Source organism: Dipodomys spectabilis, unplaced genomic scaffold (assembly GCF_019054845.1).
Source record: "Dipodomys spectabilis isolate Male_0828 unplaced genomic scaffold, ASM1905484v1 ptg000030l, whole genome shotgun sequence".
Taxonomy (NCBI): domain Eukaryota; kingdom Metazoa; phylum Chordata; class Mammalia; order Rodentia; family Heteromyidae; genus Dipodomys; species Dipodomys spectabilis.
This window is the reverse complement of record NW_024870707.1, coordinates 11,026,925-11,040,271: the sequence shown is the minus strand read 5'-3', so window position 1 is coordinate 11,040,271 and position 13,347 is coordinate 11,026,925. Positions and strand designations below refer to the sequence as shown.

Sequence of the window (13,347 nt, the reverse complement as noted above, 5' to 3'; positions counted from 1 at the left end):
AAGAGGGTATGAATTAACTCGTACAGAGGTGAAGAATGTGGTCAGAACTATGGCAAGCCGGGTGCCGTTGGCTCACGCCTGTAATCCTAGCTACTCAGGAGGCTGAGATCTGAGGATCGCGGTTCAAAGCCAGCCTGGGCAGAAAAGACCATGAGACGTCCATTTCCAATAAACCACCAGAAAACCGGAAGTGGCGCTGTAGCTCAAGTGGTAGAGTGCTCGCCTTGAGCTGAAGAGCTGAGGGACAGCGCCCAGGCCCAGAGTTCAAGCCCCACGGCCGACAAAAAAAAAAAGCCTAACCTATGGCAAGTGGCCCATGCCCAGGAGAGGGGCTCAACTGTAGGTTGTACATAAAAGTAGGGCTACACACATATTTGCTGAGAAGAGATGTAGGAATCGAGGCCTTGAAACTGGAAGTGTAGGATAAAGGTCAAAGTTAGGAGGCCCTGAAGAAGGCAGAGAAAGTAGGAGAAAACACGGAAGTGAGAGACAAATCTGCAGGGCAGGAGAGACGCGGCGGAAAGCACCCTGGATGTCCTCTTCAAGAGCGGGAGTCCTCTCCCGCAGCAGCAGCTGCTATTCCGCAGCGCAGTCTTTTTCTTCCCAGGCAGGGATTTCTTCCCGGGCTACTTCCGCTCCGCTAGCCCCGCCCCGGAAGTGGTCCTTCATTGGCTCCGGTCGAGGGGGAGCGGAATCTCGGAGCTCCCGGAAGTGGCTCAGCGGCGGCGCGCCCCGGGCTGGGCCCGCGCTCCGTCCAGCTCCTGGCACCCCGGCAGCCCTGGCACGCCGGGCGGGGCCTCGCCATGACCAGCGAGCTGGACATCTTCGTGGGGAACACGACCCTTATCGACGAGGATGTGTATCGCCTGTGGCTGGATGGTTATTCGGGTCCGTGAGTGGCCGGTCAGGAGCAGCGGTTGTTTTGGATGGGAGAAGGGGCGGGACCAGGCCTCGTGCATTCTTTAGAGTTCGCGGGCAGGTGGCTGGGAATAAGGGAGGGAGAAAGATTGGGGCTGGAAGCTCTGCAGCGTCTCTGGGGTCGGCGAGATAGGGCTTGATCCTTGTGCCCACCCTCCAGTGAGCGACGCGGTGGCTCTGCGAGTGCGTTCGGGAATCCTCGAACAGACGGGCGCCACGGCAGGGGTGCTGCAGAGCGACACCATGGACCACTACCGAACCTTTCACATGCTCGAGCGCCTGCTGCATGCACCGACCAAGCTGCTACACCAGCTCATCTTCCAGATCCCTCCCTCCCGGCAGGCGCTGCTCATTGAAAGGTGCTCACCCGGTGTGGTGACCTATATTCATTTTGCAAGCTGAAACTGAGGCCCAGGGAGGGATGGAACTTCACCCAAGGAACCCAGAAAGTTGAGAGAAAGGAACAACTCAGGCCCCCTTTTCCCTCCTTTATGAAGGGTCAGTGGTGTCCTCTGCCTCTACAAGGTACTACACCTTTGACGAGGCCTTTGTTCGGGAAGTCCTGGGCAAGAAGTTATCCAAGGGCACCAAGAAGGACCTGGATGACATCAGCACCAAAACAGGCATCACGCTTAAGAGTTGCCGCAGGCAGGTGAGTGCTAATCCACACGTGTATCACATCCCATATAGTTCACTCATTCCCTCCATTCCTTTGCACACTTGTTGCATTTTGTCCCTTTTTTTCTTTCTTTCTTTTCTTTTTTTTGGGGGTGGGTGTGGGTTCTCAGTTGTGGGGCCTGAACTCTGGGCCTGGGCGCTGTCCCTCAGCTCTTCAGCTCAAGGCTAGCACTGTACCAGTTGAGCCAAATTCCACTTCCAGCTTTTTCTGCTTATGTGATGCTGAGGAATGGAACCTAGGGCCTCATGCCTGCAAGGCAAGCACTCTACCACTGACCCAACCTCCCAGCCTTACGTTTTGTCCCTTCTATATGATCAGATCTGACCATGACTTTCTCTTGATTATATACTTTCATTGGCTCTCATTGCCTCCAGGGCGGCAGTGTACTATTCAGACTTCCCTGTGATTTGCTTCCCTGTGATCTGCAGGTCAAATCCTTTTAGGTTTACATTTCTTCAGTCTCAATCTTCATTTAGATTATGTTGTTGTTACTTGGAAAGTACAGTTCTTGCCCATATCTACCATTTGAATTTCAGGGCATGGCACTGGTGTGCTGCCTTCTCCACAAGCCTTTGTGGTAGTCCCAGGGGTAGTGCCTTTCCTTAGTGTCTGTCACGAGCTCTCCATGTACAGCTTAGGATTTGCTCATTTTGAGTAATTTGGACTTACCTAGGAGAATCCATTCTGGTTCAAGCTTATGGAGAACCAAAGAGCAAGGCTGGAACAGGACTGAATTAATAATAGAGAATAGTGTTTACTCAAGTCCAGATGGTAGAAGCAAACAAATATCTGTTGAATTGATAACTGCTAATAATAACAAGTAGTTATTGAAGGAATAGCTGCCAAGGGCTGGGAAGGTGGCTCAGTGGCCAGAAGTGGCACTGTGGCTCAAGTGGTAGAATGCTAGACTTGAGCTGAAGAGCTGAGGGACAGCACCCAGGCCCAGAGTTCAGGCCCCACGACCGGACCCAACAAAAAGAAATAGCTGCCAACTGGAGAGGCAGATAAGAGGGAGGGGGGTATTGAGTGAGCATTGATTGGCTTTTGACCAGTTCCTCTCCTCCACTAACCGCTCTGCAGTTTGACAACTTTAAGCGAGTCTTCAAAGTGGTGGAGGAAATGCGGGGCTCCCTGGTAGATAACATCCAGCAACACTTTCTCCTCTCCGATCGGTTGGCCAGGTGAGAGGCCAACTGTCTCCCATCAGTACATGCCTTCCCTAGTCCTTGAACCTGTTACACTTCAACTCTTTCACCTCCTGGCTGGGGTGGGGAGATGGTAATTCCACTTCTGGAGGTTAATGGGAAATAAAAGTCTTAGGGAGGAAGTGGCGCTGTAACTCAAGTGGTAGAGGGCTCGCCTTGAGCTGAAGAGCTGAGGGACAGCACTCAGGTCCAGAGTTCAAGCCCCACGACCACCAAAAAAAAGTCTTAGGGACTTTCCTGTGCAGGCTTCAAACTGTGATTCTCATATCTCAGCCTCCTGAGTAGCTAGGATTATAAGTGTGAGCATATAATGTGAGCACCCCACATTATTTCATTTATGATCTGTACTACAGATCAGGCTGACTTAGGTTCAGATCCTAGCCTGGTTATTTTCTACCTGGGCTTTTATGCGATGGCACTTAGGAAGTATGGAGACATGATAGCTGCTACTATTCACTGTGTCTCTTAGGAAACTGGGCTGAATCTTCTCTCTGCACTGTTGAAGAGCCCCATAAGAGGTAGTTATGGGAGGGTCACACAGTGGGGAAAGAAAGGCCAGAACTCAGATGGCCAGCCAAGGTTGCAGGTGGAGGCTGCTTGACAAGAAGAAAACTGTTTTAATCCTACAATGTATATTGAGTGAGATAAATATGAAGACATCATTGTAGGCTTAGTAAGAAAGGATTTCAAGTCTTGAGAGGACCTACACTGTTCGCTGTCTACAGGGACTATGCAGCCATTGTCTTCTTTGCCAACAACCGCTTTGAGACCGGGAAGAAAAAGCTACAGTATCTGAGCTTCGGCGACTTTGCCTTCTGTGCTGAGCTCATGATCCAGAACTGGACCCTTGGAGCCGTCGGTGAGGCCCCCACCGACCCAGGTGCCTGGACCCTTCCCACCCTCTCAAGGCCTGCTTCCTCACCAGCACTTCCTTCTCCAGCCCCCTGCGTCTCAGTGTCCTTTCTTCAGGTCTCCACCCAGACCTCTGCTTATGTAGTCTACTTCTCTCCACCCCACCTTGTCTGAGACCAAGGACTCCCTCTGTCTGGCCTGGGGCATGTTATTCCACCCATGAGACCCTGTTTCTTCTTCTGTCCTGTGGGGCGCAAGGAGGTGGTGGTTGAGAAAGGCTCTGGCTGTTGTAGATGAGTTTATCACTCACCCCATCTTCCTTCATGCAGACTCCCAGGTGGATGACATGGATGTGGACTTAGACAAAGAATTCCTCCAGGACTTGAAGGAGCTCAAGGTGCTAGTGGCTGATAAGGACCTTCTGGACTTGCATAAGAGGTGACCTTGGGATTCCATGGGAACAGAACCTGCAGTGGGGGCAGAGGTGATTGTAGTATGCTCTCTTTTTCCCTCAGCCTGGTGTGTACTGCCCTCCGGGGAAAGATTGGTGTCTTCTCTGAGATGGAAACCAACTTCAAGGTCTTTAGCCCTTTCAGCCCTCTCCCCTGGGGAATCTTCAGCTTCTTGGGTCATAGGTTGGCCAGCAGATGGCACTGCTGCTCCCTGTCCACTTATAAACAAAGGAACTTGATTGGGGGGAGGGAGGGTGTTTGGGGGGACAGACCAGCCTCCAGGCTCAGCCCCCAGAACTCCTAGGATCCTTGCCCCACAGAATCTGTCCCGAGGACTGGTGAATGTTGCTGCCAAGCTGACTCACAATAAGGACGTCAGAGACCTTTTTGTGGACCTGGTGGAGAAGGTGAGCTGTGCTGCCTGCTACCCTCTGATCCACACCTGTGCTTTTCCCGAGTCGAACTGGGGATGGTAAATGTTCCCTTGGGCCCACAGTTTGTGGAACCCTGCCGCTCTGACCACTGGCCACTGAATGATGTACGGCTCTTCCTGAATCAGTATTCAGCATCTGTCCACTCCCTGGATGGCTTCCGGTGAGAAACCACAGGCCTCCTGTCAGCTTGTCCTGGCCCCAACCAACCAGCCTCCTGGGGCCTCACTCCCCCCTCCCCCACATATGCACCCTTGGGGATTTACCTCAGTTTCCTCATGTAAAATGCTACTGTAAGTAGAAGAATCATAAGAATTTATGATTTGTGGGTGTAACTCAGTAATGGATCACTTACCTAGCATATTCAAGGCACTGAATTCAATCACCAGCACCACTAAAAAAAAAAAACAAAGCCAAAGCCAGGCCCTAGTGGCTCATGCCTGTAATCCTAGCTACTGAGGAGGCTGAGATCTGAGGATCATGGTTCAAAGCCAGCCTGGGCAGGAAAGTCTCTGAGACTCTTATCTCCAATAAACCACCAGAAAACTGGAAGTGGTGCTGTGGCTCAAGTGGTAGAGCGCTCGCCTTCAGCTGGGACAGCACCCAAGCCCCACAACCACCACCAACAACAACAAAAAACCAAGTGCCAGTGGCTCAGGCCTGTAATCCTAGCTTCTCAGCAGGTTGAGATCTGAGGATCATGGTTCAATGCCAGAAAGTCTGTGAGACTCTTGTCTCCAATTAAGCACTGCTTCCCCCCCCAAAAAAAAAAAAGCCAGAAAGTGGAGCTGTGCCTCAAGTAGATTGCTAGCTATGAGCAACAAAGATAAGGGATAGCACCCAGCCCCTGAGTTCAAGTTCCAGGACAGGCACCACCACCACCCCCCCAAAGAAAAAAAAGGAATTTCTGAGGATTTAATAAGGTATAGGAAACACTTGCAGCCATCTCCAACTCAGGGTTTAAGTGAACATCTGTCACTGTTGCCGTTTTCATTTCAGGCACCAAGCCCTCTGGGAACGCTATATGGGCACCCTCTGTGGCTGCCTCCTGCGCCTCTATCATGACTGAGGCCCTCTCCCTCCATCCTGAACACAGTGACAATAAAATTGCCATGAGTTTGGAGACCAGTCCTGGTTCCTGGGGAGGAGCCCACAGGGCCGTGGGCAGCGTGCAAGTATATCCTGAGTGCCATGGCTTTTGAGCATGAGGATTCCGTGTACATCAGCCCCTCAGCGACCGGGTCAGATCAGGGTGGTCAGTGCTTTCCTGGCCCCGCCCTCTCCAGATCTCAGCTGAATCTACTAAGGAGCCAGGGGTATTATCTTGGTTTATTGAAGCCATAAAGAAGCCATAGAGAAAAGATGGCAAAACCTCACGATGAGTTTGGCAGGGAAGACAGCTGGTGTGCTGGAGAGGCTGAAGGGTGGCTGCCCCGCTCAAGGAGGGCAGTTGACTTGCTGCTTAACTGGTTGTTCCACGCGGGCTGTGATCGGATACTTGGTGATACCACAGGCATTGCTCCCCTTGTGGAGCCGGAAGTAGCCCTAGGAAGTTTAGGGACATTAGGGCCAGAAGGTGGAAGGGGCCTGTTCTGCCCCGCCCCTTCCCCATTGGGTCAGACTCACCTTCTCACCCCAGTGGGCCCCCCAGGAATTCTTCAGGATCCAGAATGGGGTGGAATGACTGGGATGACAAGATCCCGATGACACTGTCTTCTCTGCCTTGCTTTTACCAAAACCCACCAGCAGGACACAGTGGTCTACAAGTTGAGGGTCACAGGTGGTGCTTGTGGCTTTGATCACACCCTGTCGGTAATGCTGCAGGGGTAGAGGCAGAGGGGCTGAATCTGGGGTCCCCTTCTTCACATGGCCCTCCTCCCACTCTGCCCCACTTACCTGTAATAGGGCCTTGTTGATGGTCACAGTGATAGGCCCCTGGGTGGCCAGGTACCGAGCAATTTCTGAAGATAGAGAATGCTGTCAGGCTCTGCTGCTCTTGGCACATGGGCATGTTCCTCGTGCCACTTGTGTGTTGTGTGTCTTTTCCCCAGTGTCACCATCACCCCCTGCCCCCCCCCCCCCATCTGTAGCTAGGTCTGTCTGCCTCTGTCTGGCATCTCTTTTCCTCATCACCCCCACGTCCCCACCCGGATCTCACTTTCTTCATTGTCTGGTAACATGATGAAATCCTGGATCCAGGCCACCTTGGTGTACTTCTTGGCCAGGCACCTGTTTGGTTTGGCACGGCCTAGGTATGGGTAGTCCTTTTCACTGGCCAGACCACCTGGAGACAAGACAAGGGAAGAGTCCTGGTTCCTGATCCCCGCTACACGTCCACATGCACACCTCTGCAGCCACCCAGTGAGCCCAAGTACTCACTGTCGTTGAGGACAGTTATGAACGCGTCCCAGACGAAGCCACCCTGGCACCCATCTCCACAGCGGCCACAGTCAAGCAGCTCTGAAGGCAGAAAGGGACCGTGAACAGGCCCTTCATCTACCCTTCCCTCTCCCCCATCCTCCTACTTCCCAGCATACCTTGCACCGAGAGTTCTACAGACTGTTGTGTCTTGATGCCCCACTGGGCCTCGATGTTGCCTGCTGCCGCCATGGCCCAGCAGGATTGGCAGTTCTCCTGGTGGGTTAGATAGTAGGGTAGGATAGGGCATCCAAGTCTTGGCCTTCTTCTACCCCTTGGGCTGGGTAAGGCTGAACTGGGTGGGGCACATACCTGGTTCTTGATGGGTGAGATGATACCAGGCTTCTTCCGCCAGTCACAAGTGTGGGGCACCAACTCCCCCCAGTCTTCAGACCCTACCTTCCTCTCCATGCTGAAGTCTCCTCCAGCTGCCCTCCAATTCCCATAGAGCTGATCAAACTCCTCCTCTGGGAACAGAGCCATAGAAGTCACAGATTTGACACTGCCCCCCCCCCTTTTTTTTTGCCAGTCCTGGGGCTTGAGCTCACAGCCTGGCACTGTCCCTGAGCTGCTTTTGCTCAAGGCTAGCATCACTCTATCACTTGGGCCACAGCACCACTTCCAGCTTTTGCTGTTTATGTGGTACTAAGGAACCAAACCCAGGGCTTCGTGCATGCTAGGCAAGCACTCTACCATTAAGCCACCTTGCCAGCCCTTGTGTTTGTTTTTTTTCTTTGGTTGTGGGACTTGAACTCAGGGTTCTGGATGCTATCCCTGAGCTTTTTTGCTCAAGGCTAGCTCTCTACCATTTCGAACCATAGCTCCACTTCTGGTGTTTTGAGCGGTTAATTGGAGTTTCACCAGGACTTTTGTGCTAGGCTGGCTTCAAACCTCAATCCTCAGATTTCAGCCTCCTGAGTGGCTACAATTATAGATCTGAGCTACTAGCTGGGCTACTTCCAGCTTTTTGTCTTTTGATTTTTTTTTTTTTTTGGTCGGTCATGGGGCTTGAACTCTGGACTTGGGCGCTGTCCCTCAGTTCTTCAGCTCAAAGGCTAGTACTCTACCACTTGAGCCACAGAGCCACTTACAACATTTTCTGCTTATGTGGTGCTGAGGAATCGAACCCAGGGCCTTATGCATGCAAGGCAAGCACTCTACCAGTGAGCCACCTTCCCAGCCCACTACTTCCAGCTTTTTGATGGTTAATTGGAGATAAGAATCTCTCAGCCTTTCTTTCCTGGCCTGGCTTCAAACCAGGATCCTCTGACCTCAGCCTCCTAAGTAGCTAGGATTACCAGCATGAGCAACAGACACCTGGCTACTCCACTCTTGATACCTTCTCCCACTCCAGCTAAGCGCATCCTTAGTCATTTGCATCCCTGTATCGGATGCATCAGGCAGAAATACTGAGTCCTCTAGTCTGGTTCCTGAGCTGCCTTGGATGCAGGCCAGCAGGGCTCCTGCTCCTGAATTCTGGGATGGAACAGATACCTAGTTTAGTGCTTCAAGTGGACACTATTCGGTTTATCTGCCATATCCCTAGAAAATTGCTTCTTTGCTCGCTGCCTACAGTCCAGGGGAGTCTCAGTACCTGTGAGGTCACTGAATGGAGTCACCCCAAACTCAGCTGTGCCCAAGTCCTCTTCTTGTAGCCGCTGAGCCCGGATCAGGTTGTGGGCAAAGATGTCCAGACGGCGAGCATGCTCTGGACCAAAACGGATTTGTCTCAGACTGACTCCCTAGAGGCAGGAAGTGGCCACTGGCTGGGCTTCCGGCCACCCACCCCCACCCAGGTGAGCACAGACTCCTTTTCTGTAGCCTCCAGAGTTTCCACCGTAGACACTGGGCCCAGGAAGTGGTTATCCAGTTAAGTGTTAGGGCCCCCAAGGCAGCAAGGGGGGCATCTGCCCACCCTGAGAAGAAGCAAAACCCAGAGTCCGGAGGCAGTGACTCAGAGGGGGAGATTGAGTGAGTAGCTAGGGACAGGCTTGCGCCCTGCCACCATTTTGTCCACCTTTTCACACCTCACATCGGAAGCTGCAGCGGGGAGGGGAGGGCATTGTCTTGCACAGACCAGCACTCAGTGGAAAATGAGACCTAGAGAGAAGGGAGGAGCAGGACCTTCTCCGTTCTTGGAATGGTGGTGACAAGGAATGCCATCATGGGCACACAATGCGGGACTGGTGAGTGAACACCTGGTTTGATAGTCATCAGTCCCATGCTTGTAATCACTGGGAGTTGACGAAGGAGCCAGAGGATCCTAATTTAAGGCTGGGGCAGATGCCTGTCAGCCATCATGAAATCCTCCAGCTTCAAGGCACAGGACAACCCTGTGTTCACCCACGCCCTGGACACATGAGCCAGTACAACTCCAGTCCTGTGTCCTGCTGGGTGGGATGGATCAAGCCTAGTCCCCAGCCTAAACCTCCAGTTCTGCGTCTTTTTTTTTTTTTTTAAGTGCCAGCCCTAGGGTTTGAACTCAGGGCCTGGGTACATTCTTGAGCCTTTTCTGCTCAAGGTAGTATTCTACCACTGAACCACAGCTCTACTTCAGGCTTTTTGGTGCTTTGTTGAAGATACAAGCCTTAGACGTATCTTCTTGTCCAGACTGGTTGTGAACTACAATCCTCAGATCTCACCCTCCTGAGTAACTAGAATTACAGGTGTGAGCCACCAGCGCCCTGCTCAAGTTCTCTTTTTTTCTTCTTTTTAAAATTTTTTTATAATCATATTTTTTATTGTAAAGATACTATACAAGGGGTTACAGTTACATGAGTAAGGTAATGAGTACATTTCCTATTGAGCATTATTACCCCCTCCTTTAAGCTCTTCATCTTTTTTTTTTTTTTTTTTTTTGGGTCCGGTCGTGGGGCCTGAACTCTGGGCCTGGGCGCTGTCCCTCAGCTCTTCAGCTCAAGGCTAGCGCTCTACCACTTGAACCACAGCACCACTTCCGGCTTTTTTCTTTTTGCTTATGTGGTGCTGAGAATCGAACCCAGGGTCTCAGGCATGCAAGGCAAGCGCTCTACCACTGAGCCACCTTCCCAGCCCTAAGCTCTTCATCTTAAATGGGGTGTTTCAACTAGAAATACATGTGCCCCATGATACCTGTTGGGTTTGAGTAACTCCGGTTGAACTGGATCTGAAACATCTTGAAGACTTCTTTCAGTTCCAGTGGCTGGGGACCAGGGCCCTGGCACAGAATGGCAGGGAGAGGGGGGAGAGGGGAGAACTCATTGCTGGGAGTCTGCCTTAGCTATACCCCAGCAAGGCTTGAGCATGACAGATGTCTCCCACATCAAGTGTTCCCCCTGAGAAATGGAGGCTAGCTGGCTGTTTCTGAAGAGGAGCCAGTTGTAAGAAGCAGCTTGGCAACACTTACCTGAGCTCCAGGGGAATTCCAGAAGCCATGGGCTTGGCCTGACACCATCAGGACCAGGAGACAGGAGAGCTGGGCTGTCAGTGCCATGGTGTGCAGCCTTGAGTGCTGAATGCAGGGGCAGGAAGCTGTGCAGATAAAGTTGGAGGGGGTAGGGCTGGGGAAACACCCAAGGACATCAGGCTCGGGGTAGCAGGTGGACCCTAAAGCATGCGTGTAGGCTGCCTTCCGGACATTTAGGCCTGCTTAGCTTCTTTCCATCCTCCTTTTTTTTGTCAGTTCCACAGCTCTAGGCCACTCCACTTCAGGGCAACTCTAGGGAGACAAAGACAAAGCTGTCCTTCAGGGGACTGTAAGGCAGATCTGAAGCGGACAGTGACAATATATAGACATGATGGGAAACCCAAGGGGCGTAGGCCAAAAGACCCCTAGAGACCAGGCAGAGATAGAAAATGATCAGTGCCCTCTTGACAGCTACTCATGCTCCTGTTAAGCACAGCCATCTCCTTCTAGAAACTTTCCTAGCTAGGTGCTAGTAGCTCACTGCTGTCCTAGACATTCAGGAAGCTAAGATCTGGGGATCTTACTTCAAAGCCAGCCCAGGCAGTAAAGTCTGTGAGACAATTTTTTTTCTGGCCCTAGGGCTTGAACTCTGGGCCTGAGCCCTTTCCCTGAGCTATTGTGCACAAGACTAGCACTCTACCTATAGCTCCTCTGCCCTTTTTTGATAGTTTTTAGTGGAGATTAGAGTCTCATGGAGTAATCCTAGTGGCTCAGGAGGCTGAGATCTAAGGATTATGGTTTGGAGCCAGCCTAGGAAGGCCTGGGTACTGTCCCCTGAGCTCTTTTGCTCAAAGTTAGTGCTGTAGTACTTTGAGCCACAGTGCCACTTCTGGTTTTTGAGTGCTTAAATTGGAAGATAAGAGTCTCACACGGACTTTTGTGCTGGCTGTCTTCAAACCATGATCCTCAGATCTTAGCCTCCTGAGTTGCTAGAATTACAGGTGTGAGCCACCAGTGTCCACCTCGTGAGATTTCTTTGTCTCCAATTAATCACAGAAAAAGCCAGAACTAGCAGAAGTAGTGTTGTGGCTCAAGTGTTAGAGTACCAGCCTTGAGCAAAAAATGGAGGTCAGGGACAGTGCCCACGCCCAGAGTGTGAGCCCTAGGACCTGCAAAGGAAAACAAAAAAGTCTCATGGCTTATGAACTTTCCTGCCTGGGCTGGCTTTGAACCATGATCCTTAGATCTCAGCCTCCTAAGTACTAAGGCGTTAGCCACTAGTGCCTAGCTTCTGTGAGACTCTTATCTCTAATTAACTAACAAAAAACCAGAAGTGGAGCTGTGGGTCAAGTGGTAGACCACCAGCCTTAAGCAAAAAAATCTAAAGTATAACATCTAGACCTTGAGTTCAAGTTCTCTAACAGCACATGCACACACAGAGTTTTCTCTGCTCCCCAACCTCTGGTATAACCATCCACAGTACCATGACCCCTTGCCAAACCTATGTCCATCCCCATCTGCCTCCCAACTACACCAAGTCTCTGGTTCAGCCAAGCACTGGTGGTTCACACCTGTCATCCTAACTATTCAGGAGGCTGAGATCTGAGGATTGCATTTCAAAGCCAGGAAGGAAAGTCCATGAAATTCTTTTTTTTTTTTTCTGGTTTGGTTGTGGGGCTTGAACTCTTGGCTTGGACGCTGTCCCTGTGCTCTTCAGCTTAAGGCAAGTGCTCTACCGCTTGGGCCACAGAGCCACTTCTGGTTTTCTAGTGGTTTTTATTGGAGATAAGAGTCTCGTGGAGGCTGGGAAGGTGGCTCAGTGGTAGAGCACTTGCCTTGCATGCATGAGGCCCTGGGTTCGATTCCTCAGCACCACATAAGAAAAAAGGAAAAAAGCCGGAAGTGGCGCTGTGGCTCAAGTGGTAGAGTGCTAGCCTTGAGCTGAAGAGCTGAGGGACAGCACCCAGGCCCAGAGTTCAGGCCCCACGACTGGACCCCCCCCCCAAAAAAAAAAAAGTCTCGTGGACTTTCCTGCCGGGGCTGGCTTTGAACCTTGATCCTCAGATCTCAGCCTCCTGAGTAGCTAGGATTACAGGTGTGAGGCTCTGGCACCCAACAATACATGAGATTCTTATCTCCAATTAACCACTAGAAAACCCAGGTTGGGGCTGTAGCTCAGAGTGGTAGAGTGCTAGGCCTTGAGCGGGAGCGGGGGTGGGGGGGAAGCTCAGGGACAGCTCACCTGAACCAAAAAAAAAAAAAAAAAAAGTCCCAAAATCTCCTGCCCATGATGCCCACTAGGGTCACTGAGGCTTTCTGAGAAGGCGATTCCAAGTAGCAAGTTCTCCTGGGCCTAAGTGCAAAGTTGGAGGTTTGGGTTCAAGTTTGAGTCACCAAGTATATAGTCATTCCCCTCTGGGCCTCAGTGTTTCATCTTTGTAGCGGCAACAATTCTCTTTGAAGTTTGAATGAAATGACAGTGGACACCCATCAGCCTGGCCACCTGTTCACATGGTGGCTTCTTAACATTGATAAACACTGATATGGGACCAAGTCAGAATCTTGGAGACAGCGGGACTTGAATCCTCATGCTGTCCTTACCACTCTGGCTGTACCTAAGACAAATCTTTCAGCCACCCTTATCTGTGAAAGGGAGTGGTAACTCCATCCCATTGTCCCATCCTGGCTTGGCAGAATTGAATGAGGTCCTTGCCACTGCCTGGGATGGTTAAATCTAATAATCAGGTGAGGATTTTTTCTTATTTTTGCTTCCTCCTCTTTTTTCTTTTTAATTGGTCCTGGGGCTTGAACTCAGGGTACCAGCACACTGTCCCTTAGCTTTTTCACTCAAGGCTAGTAAGTGCTATATCACTTGAGCCACAACTCTACTTCTGGCTTTTTTTTTTTTTTTTTTTGGGATTTAATTAGGAGATAAGTGTCTTAGGACGCCTATAATCCTAGCTACTCAAGAGATTGAGATCTGAGGATTACAGTTCAAAACCAACCC

At 51.2% G+C, this 13,347-nt stretch overlaps 2 protein-coding genes across 3 annotated transcripts; one reads left to right on the top strand and one right to left on the bottom strand.

The window, feature by feature from the left end:
* The first annotated feature begins 704 nt into the window (after window positions 1–704).
* LOC122105346 (FGF1 intracellular binding protein) lies at window positions 705–5,660 on the top strand. Of its 2 annotated transcripts, none has more exons than XM_042676565.1 (10): window positions 705–888; window positions 1,079–1,277; window positions 1,444–1,570; window positions 2,678–2,778; window positions 3,528–3,682; window positions 3,984–4,092; window positions 4,170–4,233; window positions 4,427–4,513; window positions 4,603–4,700; window positions 5,537–5,660. In XM_042676565.1, the coding sequence occupies exons 1-10, from the start codon at window positions 804–806 to the stop codon at window positions 5,604–5,606; spliced, it is 1,095 nt and encodes a 364-aa protein (XP_042532499.1). In that variant the 5' UTR covers window positions 705–803; the 3' UTR covers window positions 5,607–5,660. The 2 variants fall into 2 exon arrangements, with proteins under 2 accessions (XP_042532499.1, XP_042532500.1); XM_042676566.1 differs by having other exon boundaries at window positions 706–888; window positions 3,528–3,661.
* Window positions 5,661–5,854: 194 nt separating this feature from the next.
* On the bottom strand, window positions 5,855–10,460 carry Ctsw (cathepsin W). Its single transcript, XM_042676564.1, has 10 exons — window positions 10,341–10,460; window positions 10,067–10,151; window positions 8,550–8,663; window positions 7,268–7,422; window positions 7,075–7,171; window positions 6,917–6,997; window positions 6,696–6,821; window positions 6,434–6,498; window positions 6,164–6,355; window positions 5,855–6,082 (listed from the first exon to the last, which is right to left on the bottom strand). Exons 1-10 carry the CDS (start codon window positions 10,425–10,427, stop codon window positions 5,975–5,977), a joined length of 1,110 nt encoding a protein of 369 aa, XP_042532498.1. The 5' UTR covers window positions 10,428–10,460; the 3' UTR covers window positions 5,855–5,974.
* Window positions 10,461–13,347: the final 2,887 nt, after the last annotated feature.